The 22,579-nt window shown below is 45.9% G+C and overlaps 1 protein-coding gene and 4 non-coding genes across 5 annotated transcripts; 3 read left to right on the forward strand and 2 right to left on the reverse strand.

Moving 5' to 3' along the window:
• Nucleotides 1–7,882: 7,882 nt before the first annotated feature.
• On the reverse strand, nucleotides 7,883–9,389 carry LOC128728525 (Krueppel-like factor luna). Its single transcript, XM_053822156.1, has 2 exons — nucleotides 8,240–9,389; nucleotides 7,883–8,055 (listed from the first exon to the last, which is right to left on the reverse strand). Exons 1-2 carry the CDS (start codon nucleotides 9,387–9,389, stop codon nucleotides 7,883–7,885), a joined length of 1,323 nt encoding a protein of 440 aa, XP_053678131.1.
• On the reverse strand, nucleotides 8,119–8,189 carry Trnag-gcc (transfer RNA glycine (anticodon GCC)). The gene has a single exon. It is a non-coding gene; the product is annotated as a tRNA-Gly (tRNA).
• A 3,479-nt stretch (nucleotides 9,390–12,868) lies between the features above and the next one.
• Trnad-guc (transfer RNA aspartic acid (anticodon GUC)) lies at nucleotides 12,869–12,940 on the forward strand. The gene has a single exon. It is a non-coding gene; the product is annotated as a tRNA-Asp (tRNA).
• A 358-nt stretch (nucleotides 12,941–13,298) lies between these two features.
• Trnad-guc (transfer RNA aspartic acid (anticodon GUC)) lies at nucleotides 13,299–13,370 on the forward strand. The gene has a single exon. It is a non-coding gene; the product is annotated as a tRNA-Asp (tRNA).
• A 436-nt stretch (nucleotides 13,371–13,806) lies between these two features.
• Trnad-guc (transfer RNA aspartic acid (anticodon GUC)) lies at nucleotides 13,807–13,878 on the forward strand. Its single transcript has one exon. It is a non-coding gene; the product is annotated as a tRNA-Asp (tRNA).
• Nucleotides 13,879–22,579: the final 8,701 nt, after the last annotated feature.

The raw sequence follows: 22,579 nt of genomic DNA on the forward strand, positions 1-22,579 counted from the left end.
ATACAATAACTATGGAGTCCGTGCTGGTGTACTAAATGACACCGTGCGGTCGCTCCTATAGCAGTGCTAAGAAAGCGTACATGTGGAGGAAGCATAACTACCACCACCCTGAAGGATAATCGAGTATGACGTGCTGCAATCGTCACCACCAAAAAGAAAAATCAAACCAAAATAATTAATAGAACTCGTTGTCGTTAACTCCCCCCCTCCTCCATCTTCTTAGTTGAGTCGATAGATTTCGTTTTCGAATTAAGAAATTCAAACAGAGCATTACCAAAGCATTCAGACGTAACCATGAACGGTTTTGATATGGCAAGTCGGAAGGAATGATCATAAGTCGGAAGGATTGTGTTGAGCACAGATCGACTGGATTGTGGCTCCTTCAAACCCCTGAAATATTCGCACGCTTGGAATAGGAAAGGACATAATGGAGTGTATGAATCCTCTTTGAATTAGTTTCAATTGACTCATGCGTTGGAGCGATTGGTATGTTGTAACATTTTGTTATCTATTGTTTAGTTAGCTATTTTGGTTGAGAATCGTTTGTTTTAATAAGTGGAATATTACGTTCAAAATAGACATGTTTTACGCTTGTTATAAGGTAGCATGTTCTGTATATATATATATATATATATATATATATATATATATATATATATATATATATATATATATATATATATATATATATATATATATATATATATATATATATATATATTCACGTATACATATATACATATTTTAACCAGTTATGAGAAAGACAACATTTCAGTCAGTGTGTTCAGTTGCGAATTTTAAGGTTTAGTTAATGTATTATTCACCTCAAGAGGCAGTTTGAAGCTACGCAATCGATAGGCCAAAACCGTGCCGTAACCACACGCCATGGTCGGGGCACTATTTGTTCTTCTGTCCTCACGATTTCCTCTAGAGAGACTGCAATAAGGCTTAAGCGTAAAGGTAGAGACAGAGAGGGTACATAAGGGCAGCGAAGCTGCCACACTAAACGTACCCAGGCAGCACCGAGGCAAATAGCGACCGCTAGGAGCGCATGGCGATGGTTCGTTGTTGCTACGTTAGATATCTGATTTACTATATGCTTTTTGCGACACTTTTGTGGCGTTGTTGGTGCTTTCTTACTTTGCCAGTTTGCTTGTAACGATTGGCGAGGCAGAAGCTGGTTAGAAGTGCAATGAACTAGCATTAAACAAGTATGTGCGCGCGTGCGGCTCCGAGTGAGTTATTTACCCGAAGCCATTGCTAAAATCCTCTGAAAAAGAATGATATTAATCAATAGAATATTTAATGTTTAGAGCAAACCGGAGCAGAATCAGAGTGTAAGCTTAAACAAAGGAGAAAAACAGCGAGAGGAATCTCACGATGAGAGCAGTAGTGGTAGGAATGCAAGTATTGACCACAGATTTACCATGCAGGTTACAGGATAAACAATAATATTTCATGCAAGCACTAGACACGAAGCATGGACAAACAAAACAAGACAAACCCAACCCTTGAACACTATCTAAATGGACGTTCGAGGAACGCACGAGAACAGGGCACATCTTTTTCCGCATGTGGAACTCCAAAACTACAGAACAGCAAAGTGAATCTCTACAAACAACCGTCGTATCGTGTACATCTCTCTTCTCGTAAACATACTATACAAATGACAAATTGACTCAAATTAAAACAAAATCAACATCTATTTACAAGGCATACAGATCAAGCTACTGCTGCTCAGGGCAGCAGAATGGCGAAAGTAGACTAATAAGCAACAATTGGAGGTGCAATTTTGTTCGTAGCTCTTTGAGCAAAACAAACAATACAGACATGCGCACGTAGCTCAAACTTTGGCAAAGTAAACCGAACATACCCAAACGTGGAACGTAAAGTATTAAAACGTTGACAACTGAGCAAATATTGTGGTCTAAATCCGTATTATATGCAAATAAATTATTTTGAAATTCGGAAGAAACATGACGTGCGTACAGGAAAGCTAGAGAAGCAAGAAAGCAAGAAGTAAAAGATAAAAATTGAAAGGACACTTGCCGCGCCACGTGGCAGTTTGAAAAAAAAAACGGTTGAATGCAACACGAACTATTTCCTTTCTTTGGAGGTGCTGATTTTCGCCCACGTGTACCGTGGCCACACTGAAGACTGTTTTGGCTTGAAGCTACCAATCTTGAATGTTACGAAGGAAATTATTATTCGTACACTGGTTACGGAGGTTTGAAAAGGAATGGAAGCTTGCAGCAATGTTTCTTGATCCTCATGCTTGGCTCATAAGCGTGTGTATTTGTGGTGTGCACTTCAAAAGATTCCAGAACGTATTTTCGTAATGATTTACACGCCTACTACCATGGTGTTAAAGGCATGTAATCGAAAAGGAATTTCCAATCACGCATTCACGGAAAGTACAGAGCAACCGAAGTGGCCTGCTGTGATGCATTCACAACTAAAAGGGCGAAAATAACATCTAAAAGGGCGATCGTTGTATAGAAAATATGTAAATAGACACTCACTATTGCGCTGGCAACAAAAGGGACAGTATTGGAGCGTTTTCAATCGTTCGCTTAACGGCCTTAACTTTCCCTTTAGCTTTCCTTTCGATACTGTTCGAAAAGGTGGAACAGTTGGGTAGCTTAAATCGTGCACCGATTGTCCTGCACATGCTGGGCCAGCTTCCGTTTTCATTCGTTTCATGCATACCGTGTATATACTTTGTATCGTTCTACTTTTTCATTCGCGCCCAACTACACGGAACGATAGCGCCTCGAAAAAAAGGAGGCCTGATTCACCTCAGAAGAGAAGAAATGAAATAGGCTGGATAAAATTCCAGCTGGCCCCGTTCGATGTGAAACACAACAGATACCAAAGATGCAAGGTGCAAGCAATGGGCGCGAAGGGATACGTGTCGGTTCAGGAACGTACTGGCAGCGAGGTTGAACATTGTTAGTCTGGGAGAGGCTTTAAAACAAAAGGACCTGTAAAAACCGTTCGGGCTCACTACATCGAGAGACAGCGTGCACATAATATGACTTATTATTGCCGTTGTCCTCTCTGTGAGTGCGAGGAAGTCATTATTGTTTTTTACCGGAACTGCAGGAAGCTTGCATTAAGTGATGGTTCAATGTCACTTTTATTATGATAAGCTTCCATAACGTTCCAACTTTCTTAAGGTCGCCGGGAATGAAAAAGCAACTGCTTCATTAAACCAGCTCATTGGAAAAGAAAGGAAACAAACTCTAACTTACATTAGTTGTGCAACATTCCGAACAATGTCGTCGCTGTCAAAAGTACAACCCTGGTACCGTGTGTAAACGTGCAAAATAGAGCAACAAAAATGAAGTAAAAATAAATAAATGTAACCGTTTCTGATCCATTCTGCTTACCGCAACAAGAACAAAAAAAAACAAACAAACAACCGATACATAAAAACATTAATGTATAGGATATAGTTGACAAATAAAAATTACTTGAGAAAAACAAAAATACAAAAACCAATCCAAACCAACCCAAAGGTAACATAGCGAAATTTTCTGCCCATCCCAGCACACACCACACCCATTTTCCTTCCCATCTACTCTCTACGCGTGCGTATATATATTTATATACAAATATATGTATTTAGCCAAAATGCCTAGTAAGAGAATGCTTGCGTTTCACATACTTGCGTTGACCTACGGCTCCGCTAGGCTGCCTGCAAGAGCAAACATATTGGTTCGTTGTTGTTCCCTCTGCGCATCCGCCATATACGATCGCATATAAAAATATATGTACTCTGAAATCTATAATCACAGCATTGAATAAACTAAATATCGGAATGCGTGGAAGCAAGCGTCGGCAGAAGTAGCGAAGGGGATCGATCTAAGGCTGAACGGCACGTGGTGAAGTAGCGCAGTACACGCTGAAAGAAAGTACGCAAAACGCTCGTTTCCGTTTGTGATGTTGAAAATGCTAGATGGTAAGCAAACCGCCTGGGAAGAGGGTAAAAGTCACACACAAAAAAAAACTGAATGTACTGACCGGTAAGCGGCAAGAAGACAAGGCGGACAGCCAGGGCAAGCATAAGCGAATTAATCGATTGCAGCAGTGCATGGAACATTGAGCAAACAAATCGTATATTCTCCTAAAATATGTGACTATACAAAAACAAACCCATAAATATTTATATATGAAACATTATATAGATATACATACATGCATATATATATATTTGGAACAGATAACGAATAGCAAACTGGCGAGGCTAGGACGAGGATGCCGTTAGTTCCTAGCCGGGATGGTTGTCTCCCACGACCATTCCCAAAGGCTATCGAGACCAACCAAAGGCGTACAAGAACCGGCGAACCGGCAGAGCTCTAACGGCGCTGATAAGAATTAGCTGAGTTGCCTGTGCAAGTATTATTTAGAGGAAAAGCAAAAAAAAAGTATTTGATCGAAGGTTTGTGGCGCAAACTGCGATTAGGCTAAATCGTTTGCTTACGGAACGTGTACACATTTTGTTTAACGGCTTACACAACGCTGTGTGTTAGAAAAGTAAGCGATCTTCAACGCGAATTGAACGATCGAGCTGGGATCGGGATGGGGAAACGACTTAGCGACGTCTATAAGACGTCGATCACCTCTATACGTTGGTAGACTGTCGATTGTTGTCCGCAGTGCAATAGCTAATGAGAAAACGAATAGAAGAATAACAGTACGCAAAAGGGGGGATGGCGGGATAGTGATCTACAAACTGCTAGGTGTAGGAAAGGGCCATGCGAAAGCGAGTAATAAGAAAGCAGACATCCAACAGTAAAGAATGATAAGCAAGATAACTCAAACATCCGTTTTATTACCGATCGAAGAGCGAAATGAATCTGACAAGCAAGCCGTGGAGGCTACACAGGCAACTCAATCCAACCAACACTTAACATATTCTACGTTATGACAACCTGCTTTGAAAGAAAATTAAGGAAAAGTGGAAGGCAAACAACTGAAAAATTCAGAAAAATACAATAAAAATGTCTTAAAAATTTAAACCGTGTGTCGTGTTTTATGTTTCAGTATCATTATGAGTTTTTTCCGAAACATCTGAAAGTCCGCTATAGCATATTGGTGGACTATATTAGATACATAGCATTCTTAACAAGGAACAATTTGAAATAACGGACAACAACACGTGATTAGTAACTGTTATACAATAATGGCATGACAACGCCTAAATGTATGCAATGTATGTTATGTTTTTATGTTGCAATAAAACGAAACATTCCGAGTATTTCTTTTTCTACGATAAACCAAGCAATAGCTAACAATATGAGATATAAATAACAAAACTTGAGTTGAACGTTGAAATTATAGTCTAAATTCTCTTCAAAATCTACTTCGGATATACGCAATAACATTGATACAACAAAATGTACAATTTATTTTGGTTTTACTTTCTACTTGGCATGGGTTTTTCACATCAACTTCGTACGGTTTTCGTAGGATGTACTGGTTTAACCAAAAACGCAAACAAAGAGCAGAAAAAAGAAAAATCTCAAACTCATTTCCGGTTGCTTTAGCTGAAAAGAAAACCTAAGGGACTGTTCGACACTTTATTGTACCGTTGTCGATGTCTGGCTGTTCGAAAATAGGTGTAACTGTCTCAAAAAAAAATAAAAGAAATAAAAAGATTTCCTCGTAAAACTCAATGATTTCAATGACGCATTCGATGCATGTAAAATGTTAACGTTTGCAAATATGCGCGCTACAAACTAGTTTAAAAACGAAAATAATCTTATGCGTATGTAAAACATTAAACAATACTGGCTTTTGCATGCTGTCCATTCGGTTTCAGTTACAGGAAGAGTTTTAATTAAGCACGAATTCAAGCATCCGCTTCCCGGGCTCTGGGAAAACTGCACCTTGTAGGCCACTCTTGGTCAGGCTGGGAAAGGACGCTTGAAACGCAATTTTCCGGTCGGATACCTTCTCCCCCGGGTAAACGGAGCGGAAGGACGCACAAAAAACGAATTAACACATACAGACTACTATTAGTTGAAACAATTAGTTACTGGCGCACGGTTCCTTCTGGTCGCGTGATGATCGACATTTGCTATTCTTCTGGCCGTTGGATTTTCATATGCTGTATGCTGGATAGAATGATTGTCGTTTCTCGAACAGGATTTGCATCATTATCAACTGTGTAAGCAATTAAAGATTTACTTCTCTAAAACACAGTCTCGCTCAAAGCACCGCTCGATCAACTACTATTGCATGTTTTACGGCAAGAGATCGCAAACGCTCCCCGTTAACGACCTAGAAGTATCACTATTCGTCAATTTGTACACAAAGAAAATATAGCTCAACACGTAGATGTGAAACGCTTAACGGTAGTTACATTAGCACTTAATTTGAACACACGCTCTTCTTAAGCAAACATTCATGGGGAGCTTTTGAGCTTTACACCTCAACATGTTTTGGTTGCTTCTCCATCGCAAGGATACTGTGGTCCTTTTTGGAAGAAGACAACTCTCTCTGTGCTTTTGAAACGCTCGTACCAACTAATGTAAGGAATCGATGTAACGAATCTGCTTAGGGCGCTGCTTCACGCGTTAACGAACAACTTTAAAACACCAGCAGACGAACAAATACAGAAACGATAATAAAAACTTCTAAACGTATAAAAAAAAAAAACAAACACAATAGACTAACGCTTAATAAATCTAGTTAAAAAATGGAAGTACAAAATAGATCTCTTTCTCTCGCATTTTCTCTCTCTTTCTCTCTCCCGTTATCTTGTTCTTACAGCACTATTTTGGGATTTTCCATCAATTGCACTTAACTTTCGCGACGCGACTCACAAATCGCGAACAAATTGTCTACCGTAGAGCCAAGCCAGTAGGCGGTTGGGTTACAGTTGCAGATGTTTGCTAGAGGAGTATTCATTATAATTACGTAGGAAATTCGTCATTATCCATCGAGTATTCACTGGCGTTTCGTCAGGTTTGTCATGGTTACCGGGGCTGTAACAACGAGCTCGTTACGCGGTTTATAAATTCACTATTATCAGCTAATCGTAACGCTTTATAACATATCTCCTATCGATTGAAATGAAAACGTTATTGCTTACTTATGGCTAGGGCGAATATAACACTGGCTCCATGGAATGGTTTCGCTACTGACACTGAAGCAAGGATGCTTTTTCGTCCATTCTTTTTTCTTCTCTCACATTGTATCTCCTTTCTCGCTTTCGCTATCAAACACTCTACGCGTAGGAATATTCGGTTATCATTATTGATAAAGGCTGGCAAGAAGGTTCCTTAAGGGCTATAAGTTGGGAAAGCAATTTTCGCAAAGGGAGGCTCTTGAAGTAACAAAGAAAATCAATGATAGGGTGAGGAGAAAATATTGTATAGCAAAAGTTTCTTTTCGATCAAAAATAGGGAAGTTTGAAGAGTAAGTAAAAGGTTCAGGATATGCACGTATGTGATGAATTCAACCAAAGACAGTGAAACATTCAGAAAATCAAATGAAGCAAAAGTTATCATTATCTTAAAGTAGCTTAAAGCAGCTTAAAAGAGCAATACAAAAAAGCACAGAGTTAAAGATAAACAATTTCGTACGTTAAAGTTTTCCCTTTTTTTTTAGAGAGAGTGTTGCGAAAAAGCGCACAAAGAAAACACCCTACCAATAACTTAACCGTAGTACACAGATACTGAGATTCATCGATAGTTTCCGGTGCAGCTTTTTCCGCACCATGCTACTGGGAGGGATTCGGTCGGACGTGCCAGACGCGGCGTGGAAATCGGCCATCCTTGGGTGTGGCCTAGGAGGTTTGGCACAGACGACACACGGGCACACAGAAGCTGAGGGTGGGATGAGTGGGCGGGAAAAGGACAATTCGCGCCTTCTAATGCCGCTTCATATGCAGCGATAGGTGATCCGAGCGGCTGAAGGAACGTGTGCAGAGCTTGCAGCGGAACGGCTTGAGACCGGTGTGCTTCCGGTAGTGCCGAGTCAGCTCATCAGAGCGGGCGAATCGCCAAACGCAACCCTCCCAGGTGCAGATGTAGGGTTTTTCACCTAAGAGGAGGATAAAGAAGAAAAGTAAAATGTAAGCAAAAATTAAAAAAAAACCTCTTCTCTTGCATCGGCCGGGAATCGAACCCGGGCCGCCCGCGTGGCAGGCGAGCATTCTACCACTGAACCACCGATGCTTCGTGCTATACAGGGCACTTAAGTGTGTATATAAATCTGAGTATCTTACCGGTGTGCGTTCGCTTATGCGCTTTCAGGTGGGAGCTTTTCGTGTACACCTTATCACACCCGGTCGCATCACAGCGGTGTATCTTCCGATTTTTTATAAGTCCCTTCAGCGAGGGCAACGAGGAGGACGACTGATGGTGGTGGTGGTTGTGGTGAGAATGGTGTAGATCACTGCCCAATCCTAGCAACCCCGGTGAAGGCGATCCCAGGTGGAGATGATGGCGAGGGTTACTACTGGTGCTTCCGTGCTGGCGCTTAACCGATTGCTGCTCGCCCCCATTGGAGTTTCCGTTAGGGCCAGCCCTCTGCCGCAAATCCGTCAGCTTCCCACTGTACCGGTCCGGGCTAGTGCCACTTCCCGGGCGATTGTTGCGCGAACGCGCGGAAAACAACCCCGAACCTGCAGCCGTTCCAGCAGCAGTAGTAGCGGCCGTTGTCGGTTGTCGCAGCAATCGTTGAAAGGCTGATGTGGCGGATTCACTCAACGGATGGCTCTTCGGCAGGCTGGATGCAATGGAGGCAATGGATGCTGCCAGCGGACCGGACAGAGCTGGCAGCAGCTTAGACATTGCCGATGGAGAACGCACCCCCGATGCAGCCGAAAGTTGCTGCAGCTGTTCATGCAGTTGTTGGTCAAGCATCATCGCTAGTGGAGGTGATTGGGCTCGACGATGGCTCCCGAGGGCTGCGGAACTCAACAGAGCCGCAGCCTGTTGCTCCTCCTGCTGCTGCTGCTGGTGATGATGCGCGGAGAAAGCATGCAGGAACTGGGCCGGAAATAGATGCGGATGGGGGTGGTGATGCGAGCCAAGGCCACCACCGGTCGGTTTCTGGCGTTCCGTTTTTACACGCAGATGTGAAGGACTCGCGCGACCACCGTAATTACCGTAGATGGGGTAGGTCTCGCGGAAGGTACTCGGTTTCGATTCCAGGTCGCTTTCGCTAGGATAGTTGGCGTTGTTCACACTAAGGCTATTGTTGTTCTCGGCCAGCAGGAGCGCTCCTTCGGCGGTGTTCGCGTCCAGCGCGTTGCCATTGCCGGGTGAGGCCGATTGAGTTCCGGGCACGGCGATGGCACTTCCGGTACCGCACAGTGTCGACAGCAGGTGAGCGTGTGTTCGTGCGGCAGCTGCAGCCGCTGCGGCCGCCATCTTTGCCGTGGCCGCAGCCGTTTCTGTGCCGCCATTTTCTTGCTCCTCGGTGTCGTTGCCTTCGCCTTCGTCCTCGTCGTCGTCATCGTCGTCCTCGTCCTCGCCGGTGTTGTTGTTGTTCAGCGAGTAGAACCTAAGGACGATGAAGGAAGAGTCGAAGGACATTAGCATGCTGCGTAGATACGCGCAAGTATGAAAACAAGCTTTTTGAACTTTGAAAGCTTCTTTTTGGATTGAGAAAGCTTAAATTTGAATTTATGTTGCACTTGGATGTTTAATAGTTTCTTCATTTAGATGATTTAAAATGCAAATAATATAAAAAGGACATAACTATCAATTTTTCTTGTCATTGAAATGTGAGTAACAAATAGTTACTCAACCTTTTCCAGCATGCTTCTAAATTTCAATACCGTACACTAATTTATGTCCGCAATACTGTTTCGAAGATTAACCTTTTCGTTGAGTTGATTTCACTCTACTTACAAATCTTTCGTTTTGTGCCTTAATGCTAGCAGATGCGGGGCTGAGATGAGCGGCGGTGGGGGTCTCTTCAACAGTCCACTTCGTATCCGGACGGCGGTTGACTTTAGATCTGCAAAAGCAACAGAGAACGGTTTAGTGAATGGATGAGAAACGGCTGCTGGCATAATTGGAGCTGTTTAGCGAGCCTAATAAGGTTTCTAACCTATTCCTCGAATCAACCTACCAATTGTTTTTACATCGATATATGGGCACAATAGAACATTAACTCCGAGGTACAGGCAAGTAGGTTGAGTGGAATTAGTTACGGCAAGCTGGAGTTTCAAAAGTTGTGACATTTACCCACCAATTCTAGATCGTATGCAATTCTGCACGTTCTCAAAGAATGATTCCCCAAACGTCCTCTGAATAGAATGTTCGAGCTTCTCAGTAGAGCCCTTCAACATGAATCATCGGTGTCCGAGTCGAGAAGAACGTACCCGTTTTGCAGTGAGGATTTAGTCTCACCAACGTCAATTGATCGTCGTTTTAAATTTCGCACGATCGCAGCCGTTAACTTTTAACACCCGCGTGACGATCTCCATTGCGGTTGTATTTTCCTGACATTCTGTCTCAACCGACGGCAAGTCGTAAAACGGGGGCCATTTGCGAAAATCACCCCGGAGATGTTCGACCGAATAATCGATCCGTTTCGAGCATTGGTTTCAATTCACTGCCGAGCCTCGAAACGCCTCCTCTGAGCATGGTGCTCAAAAAAAGGCAAAACCTCTCGACAGAAGCGTGCGCATTAGCATAAATAATACCACCCGAGTGATCGCACTTCCCAGGTGAGGACCGAATTTAGTTCAGTTCAGTTCAGTTTGGAAAAATCGATTTTCTGCGGCTAAAGCGCGCAGTCCCCATTTTACCCACGCTCAAGGTTTGTGGCCTCCTGCTGTCGTGTCGCTTCGGGGGTTTGGTAAATGTCACTTTTGAACCCTGCTGTTTAAGGCTCACCCAGGAGCAGCCACCTGGTATGGTGCGTCGAGATCCATCTTCCCATAGTCGAACGGCGAAAAGCAGCGAAAGAGAGAGAGAGGGAGACAAAACACACTCTCGATCGTTCTGATAAGCTGATCGCGCCGTAAAAGCGGCACTAAACGTTTGACGGTGCACTCCCAAAGCTCTCGTTCGTGTTTGTTTTTGTGGCTCGCAGGCTTGGGGGGGCTGTTTCGGTGACACGCCAGGTTGACCCCGATTTCGGGTAATGTGCAACCGAAGCAGCCGGAATACTGCTGGTATTATTACACTCGGGGTTTACCCGTGATCGGCTTTAAGCTTTGAACCCCCTTCGCCGACCTGATGTAGGTCGCTCAAGGTAATGGCTTTTTCGACCGTTGTTCATCATTTTAGCACCCACCGAGCGGGTTTATGGCTGTGTCGATAGCCGGGGCATCGCAGTAGCCGGGTAAATTAGGATACGCACGCGCACGTGGCGCAACCTTGTCAAATGTAGAGCAGCGCAGCCGAAAGGATTTTTGGGAGGATTTTTACTATCTGTTTTAGAACCATAAAATGGTCGCCACAACTCACCGAGGTGGAAGAAGAAGCACGACGAAAGGAACATAATCATAACTCACAATTAAAATCGTTCAACGGAAAAAATGGATTCGGCACTAAAATCGAACAATTTGCGCACTCAAACGCATAACATCGAAAGCAATATAAAAGCGCACTGTTTCCCGGGGTGGCCATTTTTTCCCAGAACCGCGAAGTGCACTTCACACTGGCCGCTCGTTCGGTTAATGTAACGTTTTGACCTCCTTCGACCGGTGTTGTCAATAAAGAGGAGAAGCCAGAAAAAAAAAATAAAAATAATCACAACCTCTCATAGCGCCCATTTGCGCTACCCTGAAGATCCACGAAAAACCGCGCCAGAATGCCCATGAAGAGGTGATTCGACCGCAAAAGCTTATCGATGATGGCCACTTTGCGGGAATCCGGGCGCATTACGTTCTCCCGCCGATATGGTCCCCGCGCGTGGCCATAACTCCTGCGATCGAATCGCGCAAGGGCTCCGGCTTTCGGTCCGTTTCGGGGCGATAAAATAAAATCCGATGGCCACCGATCCCCGAAGGGGTCACTTTCATACCGTGCGAGATCTCGAAGCAGGACGGCAGGTCTCCTTTTTCCTTTCGGATTTGTTTTTTTTTCTTCTCTTGTATCTACTCGCCACTCGATCAACCTCTCATCCTTCCCACCAATGGGTAGCGAAAATTTTGACAGCTGTTTGGAAAGGTTCCTTCTGTCTTTTTTTTTTGTTTGTTCACGGGTGCTATTTTCGTTCGCACCAACCTCCGGAGAAGGGAACGGAGTAACAAAAAAATCAAAGCCAAATAATTTCGAACGGATAAGATTGTGATTGTGCGCCGTCAGCCGGGTCAGCGGCCGCGATGCAGCATATTTATGTTGAGGCGCGATTACGCGCGGGCAACCGTACTTAACGATCGATTTCAAATTAACGGCCCGCGAGGAGGACCTCGTAAATGCGTTGGGGTGATCTCTCTGGGATGGTAAAACGGTGGATTTTGGGGACTGTCTTTTATTTTTATTTTTGCTTCTATTTTCCTCTTTTAAATCCCGCTCGTTTCTGATCGTCTGATCTCCCGAAAGCACCTTTCTGGCGGTGCACTTGCAACCGGGACTGTTGCTGGTGGATTTGAGTGGTGTAATTGCCCCAGCAGACGGGTCACTCGTGATATCGCAGGGAATTACGCTCGCATCGGCAGAAGATTAAAGCAGAAGCGAAGGGGAACTTTTGCTTTCGTTGGCTCACGCACAGGTAGCCTGAAGGGTCGTTGGCATGTGAAAAATGGCCGATCCTGGTTGCTGCAGGCGGGTGGATGTCTGACAGAGTAGCTGGGGAGATAATTACTAACAAGGCTGTGCGATCGGTGCGGTTTTAAATAGCAATTAAGCTAAGCGCGATCAACAATCGTAAAAATACGCGTTTAATCATGTCCTCGATAGTATAGTGGTCAGTATCCCCGCCTGTCACGCGGGAGACCGGGGTTCGATTCCCCGTCGGGGAGGAAAATGGCTATTTTGCCACTATATTTTCTATTATGTAGAATATCCTTTTGTTATCCTTGTTAGCTGCGCGTATGCCAAACTGCCCATAATTTAGTATGTCAATGGCGGATGAAACGCAGAGTGCACAATTTGTTTTTAAAATAACATTCTTGGAACTGTTACGAATAGGTTCCTTGAAGTTAACTAAATGATAAAACAACTACGGTTAAATGGAAGTGTAAACCTTTAGCATGTGATCTTTATAATCAAATTCAACAGCGCATGAGTCCAAACTGATTTGCTGTTGATCTGATGTTATTACTATTTAAAAAAATGAAAAATTACGAGCTGCGACACATTTCTATTGTTTTTAACAATTCCTCGATAGTATAGTGGTCAGTATCCCCGCCTGTCACGCGGGAGACCGGGGTTCGATTCCCCGTCGGGGAGAAAACAAGCTATTTTTGCCAGTTTTATGGCTAATATCTGCTAATTCTACTGTTAAATATGTATTACGATAGGTAGTCTACTAAAGTTTGCAAGTTTGAACAATTTATTGATATACATTTTGGAACAATATATGTTCTAGAGCACTATAACAACGTATACATCATGTATACAATTCTATATAAAGAAGCTAATTTCCATTTTTCAATAAAGACTACTAATTAAGTACGAAGATAAGCCAACCGCATATGAAGTCAAATTTAAAAAGGAACCCTCTAGTTGTGATGAATCGAACGAATGCCTCATGTTAGTTATTTTTGGATTCCGCAGATAGCGTAGAATGAAGAAAATATAAATAATGCAACTGGTTAGTCGATTATGCAACAATGCACTTGGGAAGCTGCGGCCCGGAGCATAATCTGCCACGATGCACACAACGTCCTCGATAGTATAGTGGTCAGTATCCCCGCCTGTCACGCGGGAGACCGGGGTTCGATTCCCCGTCGGGGAGAGGATCAAATTTTATTTTTGATCATTTCCACTATTTTGTTTCCATCACGAACCAATTGAGGTTAAGCCTTCCGTAAATCGGTACACAAAACCCAGTGTGAAAGCTTCGACAAGTGAGCCAATGTACTCCGCACAAATGCCACGAGGCTGGAAAAAAGGGAAATCCTCAACCGGCCCGAGCTAATGACGCCGAGACCGAGCAAAGCAGGCGTACATTTTTACGAGCCTACTTAGACCACGTACGAGCCATGTCACGGCGCATGAGTGGTAATAAAATTGTTCTCGTTGCGATCATCAAGAGCTCGATTTATCCGATCGATCGAGCCCGGGAAATGTTTCGCGAAACGGGCAGCATTTACGCGAGCGCGAGAGCGCACTTTGTCGGAGTTTTCTGACAGCGTTTTCTGGGCTTTGATTTCTTACGCTACCGAAGGGAAGTCTGCTAAATGTACCGCCACAGCGAGCCCCCCCCTCGATGGCACTGGGATGTCGTGTCGAAAGCGTGTGGCCCTGGCAAAAATGCCCCAGTTTAGCAGTTGGTCCCTGGGCGGATTCATAAATTTGTATCCGTGCACGCATTATTGCGTAAAATGGTTCGCTCCCGCTGGGCCGTTCGATCCTCCAAACGTGCACTCGCCGTCTGGCAAATGGTGCACTTCGAATTCGCACTAAAGATCCCCTACCGGAGATCACCATTAGTGGTGCAGATGGTTTTTTGTTGTTGTTGTCTCTCTCTCCAACGTCTCCACTCGTTAGAGACCCTACCCGAGGGTCTCGAGGGCGCACGAGGATACGATCTAATCGGCTTCGCTTCCCGGCCTGCAGCGAGCGATAGATCCGGAAATGTAATTCCTGTCGTCGCTAGACCATAAAATTGTCCTCCGCACGGAAAATGGCATGCTTGTAAAGCTTCCCCCTTTTCTCTCTCACACACACACACGCAGCTAACGAATGACCGTGGCGAGATAATTGAAGAAATTCTACAATCGCCACAGCGCAATCTCAAACCGAACGAGGCAGATCGTCACCGGTCCTGGGACCGGTGTGGTCAAGCAAAGCACGATCGAGCCCGCCTAGGCTGAGATTTCCCCCCGCACACGGAAGGACTAGAAAGGGGGGTGGGTTGATGTGGGGGGGGGGAGGGCATCCGTGGGGATTACGAGACTCCCTGCGTGCCTTGCAGGTGCGGCATTCGGCATTGGCACGTGAAACCGTGGATCGAAGGAGCGAAAGGGCGATTTGGCGGCAAAAAGAAGAAGAAAAAGCAGAAGAGGAAAGAAAAAACGGCAGATAGTTGAAATAAAACAAATGTCCAATATCAGTCGGCAACAATCGGTAGCGCATAAAATATTCGTGTCACCGGCCGCATCATCCGGGGCCGCCGTTGCCGAGAGTTGGGAAAAACCTCCATCTCGAGCAGGAGACCCACACTCCGGAAGGGACAAACGCAAGGGCCGTGCAAAGGGTAAAGGACGGAAGCCGCGCAGGCACCTCCAGTGACAGTTACGCTTCGTTTCCATCATTGTTTCTCGTCTCCTCGTGGCCCGGAATTTGCCTGAGCGAATGGATTATTTGTCTTTGGTGGCAAGAGTTGGCAACAGAGAGCTCCTCACCGGTCGGTCCTCATGTCGGCGCGAGTTGTAAATCTTCCACTTTTTCTTTCGCCTGCTCGCAACCGATCGCACGGAGAAAAGTAGGGAGGTTTGTTTTTGTTGTTGCTTTCGCTACCCCCATCTAGAGTCCCTTCTAATGCGCCGGGGAAAATCAACGATCGGATCGTGCCCGAGCGGAATCTTCAGGCCACGAAACGTCAACCGATTCAACCGATCCCGGTTTCAGGGAGGGTTTTTTTTTCCAACGTTTTCGTCCACCTGCGATATCCGCCGGCAGGCGATCTTTCACGACGCGCTTTCCCGCGTCGAGAACTCCCGGGGGGGAAGGAAAAAGGCTTGATCGGGTGGCGTCGATAGGCGTTCGCTGATCCGCTAGGGGCCCTTTTTCCGCGTGTGGTGGAAGTACGATTTCATTATTCAAATCGCTTGCGGTACTGGAGGGTGGACAATAATATTATGTAAATTCGATTGAAATGTGTGCCGTGGCAGGGTGGGTTTGAAAAATCGTTCCCGCATACGATTAAACTGGCCGGGTGGAAAATTCTCCCATGAGCCGGAGAAAGCGAGGCGAATTACGGTGCATTTGAAACTGTAGCTAGATTTGTTCAAATGAGTGTGTTTTTTGGATGATTTAATAAGAATTAATTGTATATTAAATGTGAATTGGTTGACCAATACGGTATTTTCCAATTTTATACACGTGATTTGTTTTTAAACACCATTTTTAGTCCTTTAAAAACTAATCCATTTCATATTCGGGAGATTAAAAAAAGCATATTTTAGCAAAAGCTCAGCATAAGCTCACCAAAAGCTTCCTCATCGAAGAATCCAACACAACATTGTGTGTGCCGTGTTTGCTCCCCTTTCGATATGTTTCCAATTTTCAATCGCTTAAATTATTGACATTTCATGCCCTCAACAGCCGACGCTTCGCGATTTCGATCCCAAAACCGATCGATCCCGTTTTCCCACACGGCTTTTCCCTCACGCCAGCACCGAAAACATGACTGACGACAAGCCAAACCACACGGAATACAAACAATAAACTAAAATCGAACACCTCCAGTCACATGGCGCGATTCGTGCTCTCCCCCGTTAGCCATTTCCCCGAGGTTTTTCCTGCGCACCGTGGGATGGGTTGGATTTGTTTTTCGCCTCCCCCTTTTTCGCTTGTCGCTGTCGTCGTGACACTGCCGTCGATCTCACCGGCCAGATCTTAAGCCATTCCTGCCCCCGGGATGGAAGATGCCTTTCGGTGTTTGTGCCTGGTTTGTGCCGTCCCCGTTCGGGCTCTTCAGACGGCAAAAAGCACCGCGCACGCGAAAAGAAAAAAAAAAAGGTTGACGATGGGCGCGACAGGTCACGATGGTTGACTTTAGCCGGCGAATCCGTTGCCACGCTGGAAGGCGTTGTAACGTTTTATCACCTTTATCTTCGCTCTACCGAGCGGTGAAAAACGACCGCCCCGTTTTCCGTCCCATTTCCCGGCGGCGGCGGTGGCGGACGTCGTCGCATTTGTAATGCATGCATTATTTCAATGTTTTCTCCGGGACGTTCGGGCATGGTCGGTGGAAAACGGCTTGCTGGCTGGCTAACGACTCACGCCGATGGAGCGCTGCGAGGTGTGTTATCAGCGCGGGCAGATATTTATGCTGGGGACGGCATTTACCGATTTGAATGCTCGTTACCGGCGGGAGCAATATGTGCGCGTGTTTAGTGAGACGTGGCTCGGTGGGCTTTGCTTTTACGCTTGAACCGGTGCCGTTGGGAGGGCTGTCTAGTATAAATAATTGTTTAACATGCCTCTTTACTTGCGCTGAACGGGAACCTGATTGAGTTTAAGTAAGCTTTGAAAAAAACCAACAACGTGGGATGGTTTTTTTTCCCCCGGTCAGGCAAAAGCTCATTGCGCTAATCCTGATCGCACCCTTTCCAAAAGGCAGATCGATCGTGGCCAAAATTGCACATCCCATTCCCATATTAGACGGTTTATCCGCAACCTCGCTCCATCGCCAACGCGGCGAAATCACCGAAAAGTGGCCCCCAAAATCCGGCAGGGGTGTAATTTGCACCCGACGCATGTACTTTTCGTCGGCAACAAGTGCCCGTCGATGGGGCAGATCTCACTTTCGTGACTCGTTTCGGTGAGTGGGAGGTAGCGAACGAAGGAAGAAAAAAATACCTCCAAACGCACACCCCCTCACACACACACACACACACACACTAAATTAGACCCCTTTGGGTAACCCCTAGCAACGCCCACGCGTTCGATTGGTCGCGATCGAATGATTGATCAGCGTTTGATTTCGAAAGTTGGGCCCATTTTCCGCGCTAACGGTAGGGCTAGCGAACAGGTTCTTGGGCGCCGGTGCAGGCGAAGGGTTTTTTTTCTGATGGCCGAAAAAAAATGGTCACATTTAACAGCCCCGTCAGGTGGAGCAGAAGCTAATTATACGAGTTGAGAGGCAGGAATTCGAGGGTGGTTTTGAAGGATGGGTGAGCTTTTTTTTCGTGGGTGAAATACCAATGCATAAAAAGTGCATCATCGGGAAGTATAGCTACGGTTGTATTGAAGCGAAGTGAGTTGGTTTTAAAATTGAAATGAAAAATAGTTTTAACTCAGTTTTTCACCATAAGAGTGTCGTTAGTCAAATAGTCAATGAGAGTTGAAATTTATGAAAGCTCATACCACAACTTAAGGATTGAGCTTTGACTCCAGAAACTTGAAACAGCTTATATTGGTATATACAAAGCTATATTTTAATCAAACCTATCAAATGGTTTAGTAGATTCAAAGAGCGAATCGAAACCAACAAACTCATCCCAAAAACATTGGCATTCCAGGCAAACTAGGATGATGGAAGGTCTATACTTTAAATCACATAAAAAGCCCTTCCCAAACAGTCCGTTCTGAAAGCTCTCCCACTATCGGCAAGCTTTGCATTGACAAAAAAAAATTCTCACACATAACGCACCTCCGGCGAACCAGCGACCGCAAGATCGAGCAGCGAGAAAAAAAAATCCCGCAAAACCACCCATAAAACATCCTCCAAATTTGGTGGCGGTAATAAATTACACACCTGTTTCAACCGACCGGTCGTCTAGCGAGGCTTTTTTTTTGCTTTTTCTTCGCTACCCTCCCAGCCCCAGGCTACGGTTACCACCCCCGCCAACCGACAGGAGGACTTTACTTTCCAACCCACGGTTCGAAGGCTCGCCGAAGGTTAGTTCGCACATTCGGAGCCTAATTGAAATCGGTCAATTTGTGGCCCCTTCAGCAGGGCAGGAGGCTCCTTTTTTTCCCCACCCAACGGGCCCACCTTCGGGTTTGCTTTGCGTGTGCGCAAAAATGTGTGCAAATCGGTCGGGTTGGGATTATCGGCGGCTCATCCGGCCCCGGACGCGAATGCGCGTTCTGTACGGAGTCGCAGTAAAAAGGCAAAGTGAGCTTTCCTCTTTGAGTGTGCGCAAACGCACCAAAAAAGAAACGAAAACGAAACAGCAAAGCGCGGTGAATTGAACGACGTTTTGACACTTGCGTATTTGGATGCGCGTATGGCGCAAGCACAGGCGGCTGAAAATTACAGGCGGCGTCCGTACCGGGAAAACAGTCTTCCTAAACTCTCTCACTCTCTCACTCTCTCTTTTGCTCTAGCTGGTGGCGCACCATTCCATCGTCGGCTTGGGTCTGTAATTTTATGCTAAGACCCCGACCAGGCCCGCCTCCCAAAAGACCGTCCGCGATGGGGCGGCAAATGGTGTGCCACCAGTGAAAAAAAAAAGCGAGGAAAAAAAAAGGTGGGACCATGTAAAATGATTGCTTGTTTTTGAGCCCGGCGATCGGGCGTTCCGGGGAGCACCACGGGAGCACCGTGGCAAAGTTGCGCGCCTGCCAACGCAAACGTGCGCAGTTGCGAAGGTCGCGTACATGCGTGTACCTCCCAGCTGGGGTGGAATAATGCATGAAGTCAGCAAATTTGGTCTATCGCGTGTACATCGCCTGTCCTTAGCGCGATGATAAGCGAGGAGATGCTGGTAATGGGCAGCGAATTACATTCAACCCAACGAGATTTGGGCCCCCCTTCTCGGAACGGGCAGATGATCACGAGATGGTGGCCTTTTTGGTTGATCCTCACGCAAACTGGACAGGTGTCTGTAAGACCCGACCAGGTGGTGCATTTTTTTTTTGAGCGCAACGAGCGAGTATTGTGTAAAGCGCTCAATATCATCCCTTGCGACATGGGTCCGAAGGTTTGGTGCGGCGAAAAGGCTTGCCGCTGGAGCTTTGATCGACCGCAGTTGGGGTTGGGTGGTAAAACAATAAAAAAGAAAGCACGACAGTAATCGGTGCGATGCAATGGCGTTAAGCACCCCGTGATCGTGGTCTGTAATTATCCGTCTGCCGGTGTGCCTTTTTTCGCGGGCATTTTCCTCCCTTTCCACGCGGTGCGCTGCCGTGGACTAGATTCGAGGGGTTTGAGCTCGGCGATAGACGCATGTTTTATTGCCGATAGTGAGGAAAAGGAACATAAATGTATATTGCCTTTTAATACCCATGCTGCTTTAGTGTTTTGTGGTTTATTAGGCGACTATTGAACGCATGGTATCACACAGTTTTTGCAACGAAGATCGGTGTACGTTCATTTAAAATCAAATGCGTATTTATATCTCGCGCTCTCACGCTCCTGCCCCTAATCGCTTTTAGTGCTTGTCAGGCGTTCGTTTGACTTTACTTTCAATCACACATACACACCCTTCATACACCAAATTGTCCTTCACGCAGGCGGCCTGCGAAACCCGACGATAGAACGTTTGCGAGTAAAGAAAAAAGACCCAAGCACCTGTTTTTTTCTCTCTTTCACCACCCCAACAACTAGTAACTGCCACTAATTACTCGACGGTCGTTGCGGATGGACTTTAAATATTCTTAATTGCAAGGCGTTTGCACCATCGTTTGCGAGGATTGCGCAGATTGTGAGGCAGCAGCATGAAGATAAAAAAAAAGTGCCCATGAAGTGGACTAATTAATGACCCCCACCGAGTGGTGGCGTTTTATTTTACTGATTTTTCGCTCCCTCGTTCGGGGGAACCTGAAAGTACACGTTAACCGACGGCAGGCAAATGTACGCAAAACACAAAAAAAACCATACCACGAGGAAGTGCGGCTGTTGCTTAAAAACGTAAAAATAAACGCTCAAGATCACCAGACTCCGTAGAAGCGACCGATCTGTCGGAGGTGTAGATTTACGTTGCGTTTCAAATGCCATCCCGTCCGGTCGCGGATTGGAAGCTACCCCTTAACCGATCCGCGATGATACGCGAGACAATTAGCGCGACAAGATAGCGACCGGTGCGCCATCAATCTTACGCGCGCCAGATTTCCGCGCAGGTCCTTGCGCAAGCGCACCACGCGGTTCAATTACGCGTGCGGCCCCCGCACGCGGACCGTTGACATAATTGAGCCTTAGCTCGCGCAGGCTTATCGCTGGGCCACAAATTAATGCTGGCCGCGCGACCCCAAACTCTTTGCGAATCTCTGCGTTGGACCGTGCGTCGTGCTCGCGAATGCAAACAGACGAAAAACAAAATGCTATAACCGGAACGGAATAAACAGAATGGAATAAAAAAGTAAAAGGCGCAGGTCCGCGTGGCGAGGTCCTTCGGGGTGGTGAAAGATTTATGGCCACACATTTGTTATTGCTGAAAACGATATCCATTCCCTTTTTGGCCAACCCCTTTGAAGCGTGGAAGCGTGGTTTCCCGGCGGCGTCCTCTGGGTTGCTGGCTTGGATCCACGCTGGCAGGTGAGTCAGCCAACGCATGGGGTGCGATCGCTTCATCCCTGCGTGCAAACCAGTTGACGCATCGAACGCGACCCGTGGACCAGTGGACAATCCTGCCTGTGCACTTTCTCTGGCTTTGGCTGATTTGCAAGCCACGATCCCACGGGCGTGTGTGTCGTAAAAGTGTCGAATGGAGCAAACCCTTTGGAGTAGGCCCTCTTTCCGACGATCGAATGGGAAGCAAAACGGCTACGAGCACAAGAACACACCTTCTCGTGGGCCTCCTCTTCGGAAATGGGGCTGTGTTTGCGAACATGAGCAATGCCACTCTCATTAGTCAGCGTAATGAATTAATTAAAATGTAAAATGATACGGTTTTTTTTTCCGCCTTTGCTTCGTGTTCACCCCATTGGCGGCCCTCCTAAACTTGGCCGGCGCTGGGCGGCCCTCGAGAACTGGTCCGCAGGGCAAAACGCACGATTCGCACGAGCCGCCGGTTAAAACCAATAAATGGAACAAAATCCCATTTGGCGGGTTCCGAACCGCTGATGTGCGCCGAGGATCACTCGAGGATCGGCGCGGGCAGCCCGTTTAATGCTGAACATTTCCGACAGATGCTAACCGAGCGCTAACTGAGCCGTGCAAACATCCTCTCCGGTGTAAGCGCACATGGAAATGATTTAATCTGCAATTATCGTTTGTTGAAGCGGATCACTTTCCGCGGCTGTTGCTAATAAATTGAGATATCGTACGTACATGTCCGCAACGATATTAAGCAATTATAGGGCTACCGGTGCGGTTAGGTTGGCCTGGTACGGTGAGGGAGCTATAAATTGGAAAATTGATTTGTCGCTTATGATTCTAAATTATCCGCGCTAGATGTTGCAATTAAATCGCGATCAGTATCCTGAACAGGTGGTTTTGCGAACGGTTGTTTACGGGTGTCATTAGTAAGCGAGTTATGGGTACAACACTTCCGAGGTTGCAGATGTTGTGTACGATGCATTTTTAATCCCAATGTCGATGTGCCTGAGGCCGGTAAGAGGTCCTCTAAGTGGTTGAGGATAACGTATTTTCCTTTAAGTTATTTGGTACAAACTTCTGGATGATAACAAAGCCGTAAATATAGTCTGTAAATAACGTTGCATTAAGGTCTATAAGGTTGCTGAAGATATGAGCAATTCACCTGTTTTAGACACAAGGTACACGATCAGGAAGATCACCAACGTTGGATATTGATCATTGAGTGATCAGCTACAAACTTCTAGATAAGCTTTTTCGAAATAACAGATATTGTAGCCGTACC

The sequence above is a fragment of the Anopheles nili genome, chromosome 2 (assembly GCF_943737925.1).
Source record: "Anopheles nili chromosome 2, idAnoNiliSN_F5_01, whole genome shotgun sequence".
NCBI lineage: Eukaryota > Metazoa > Arthropoda > Insecta > Diptera > Culicidae > Anopheles > Anopheles nili.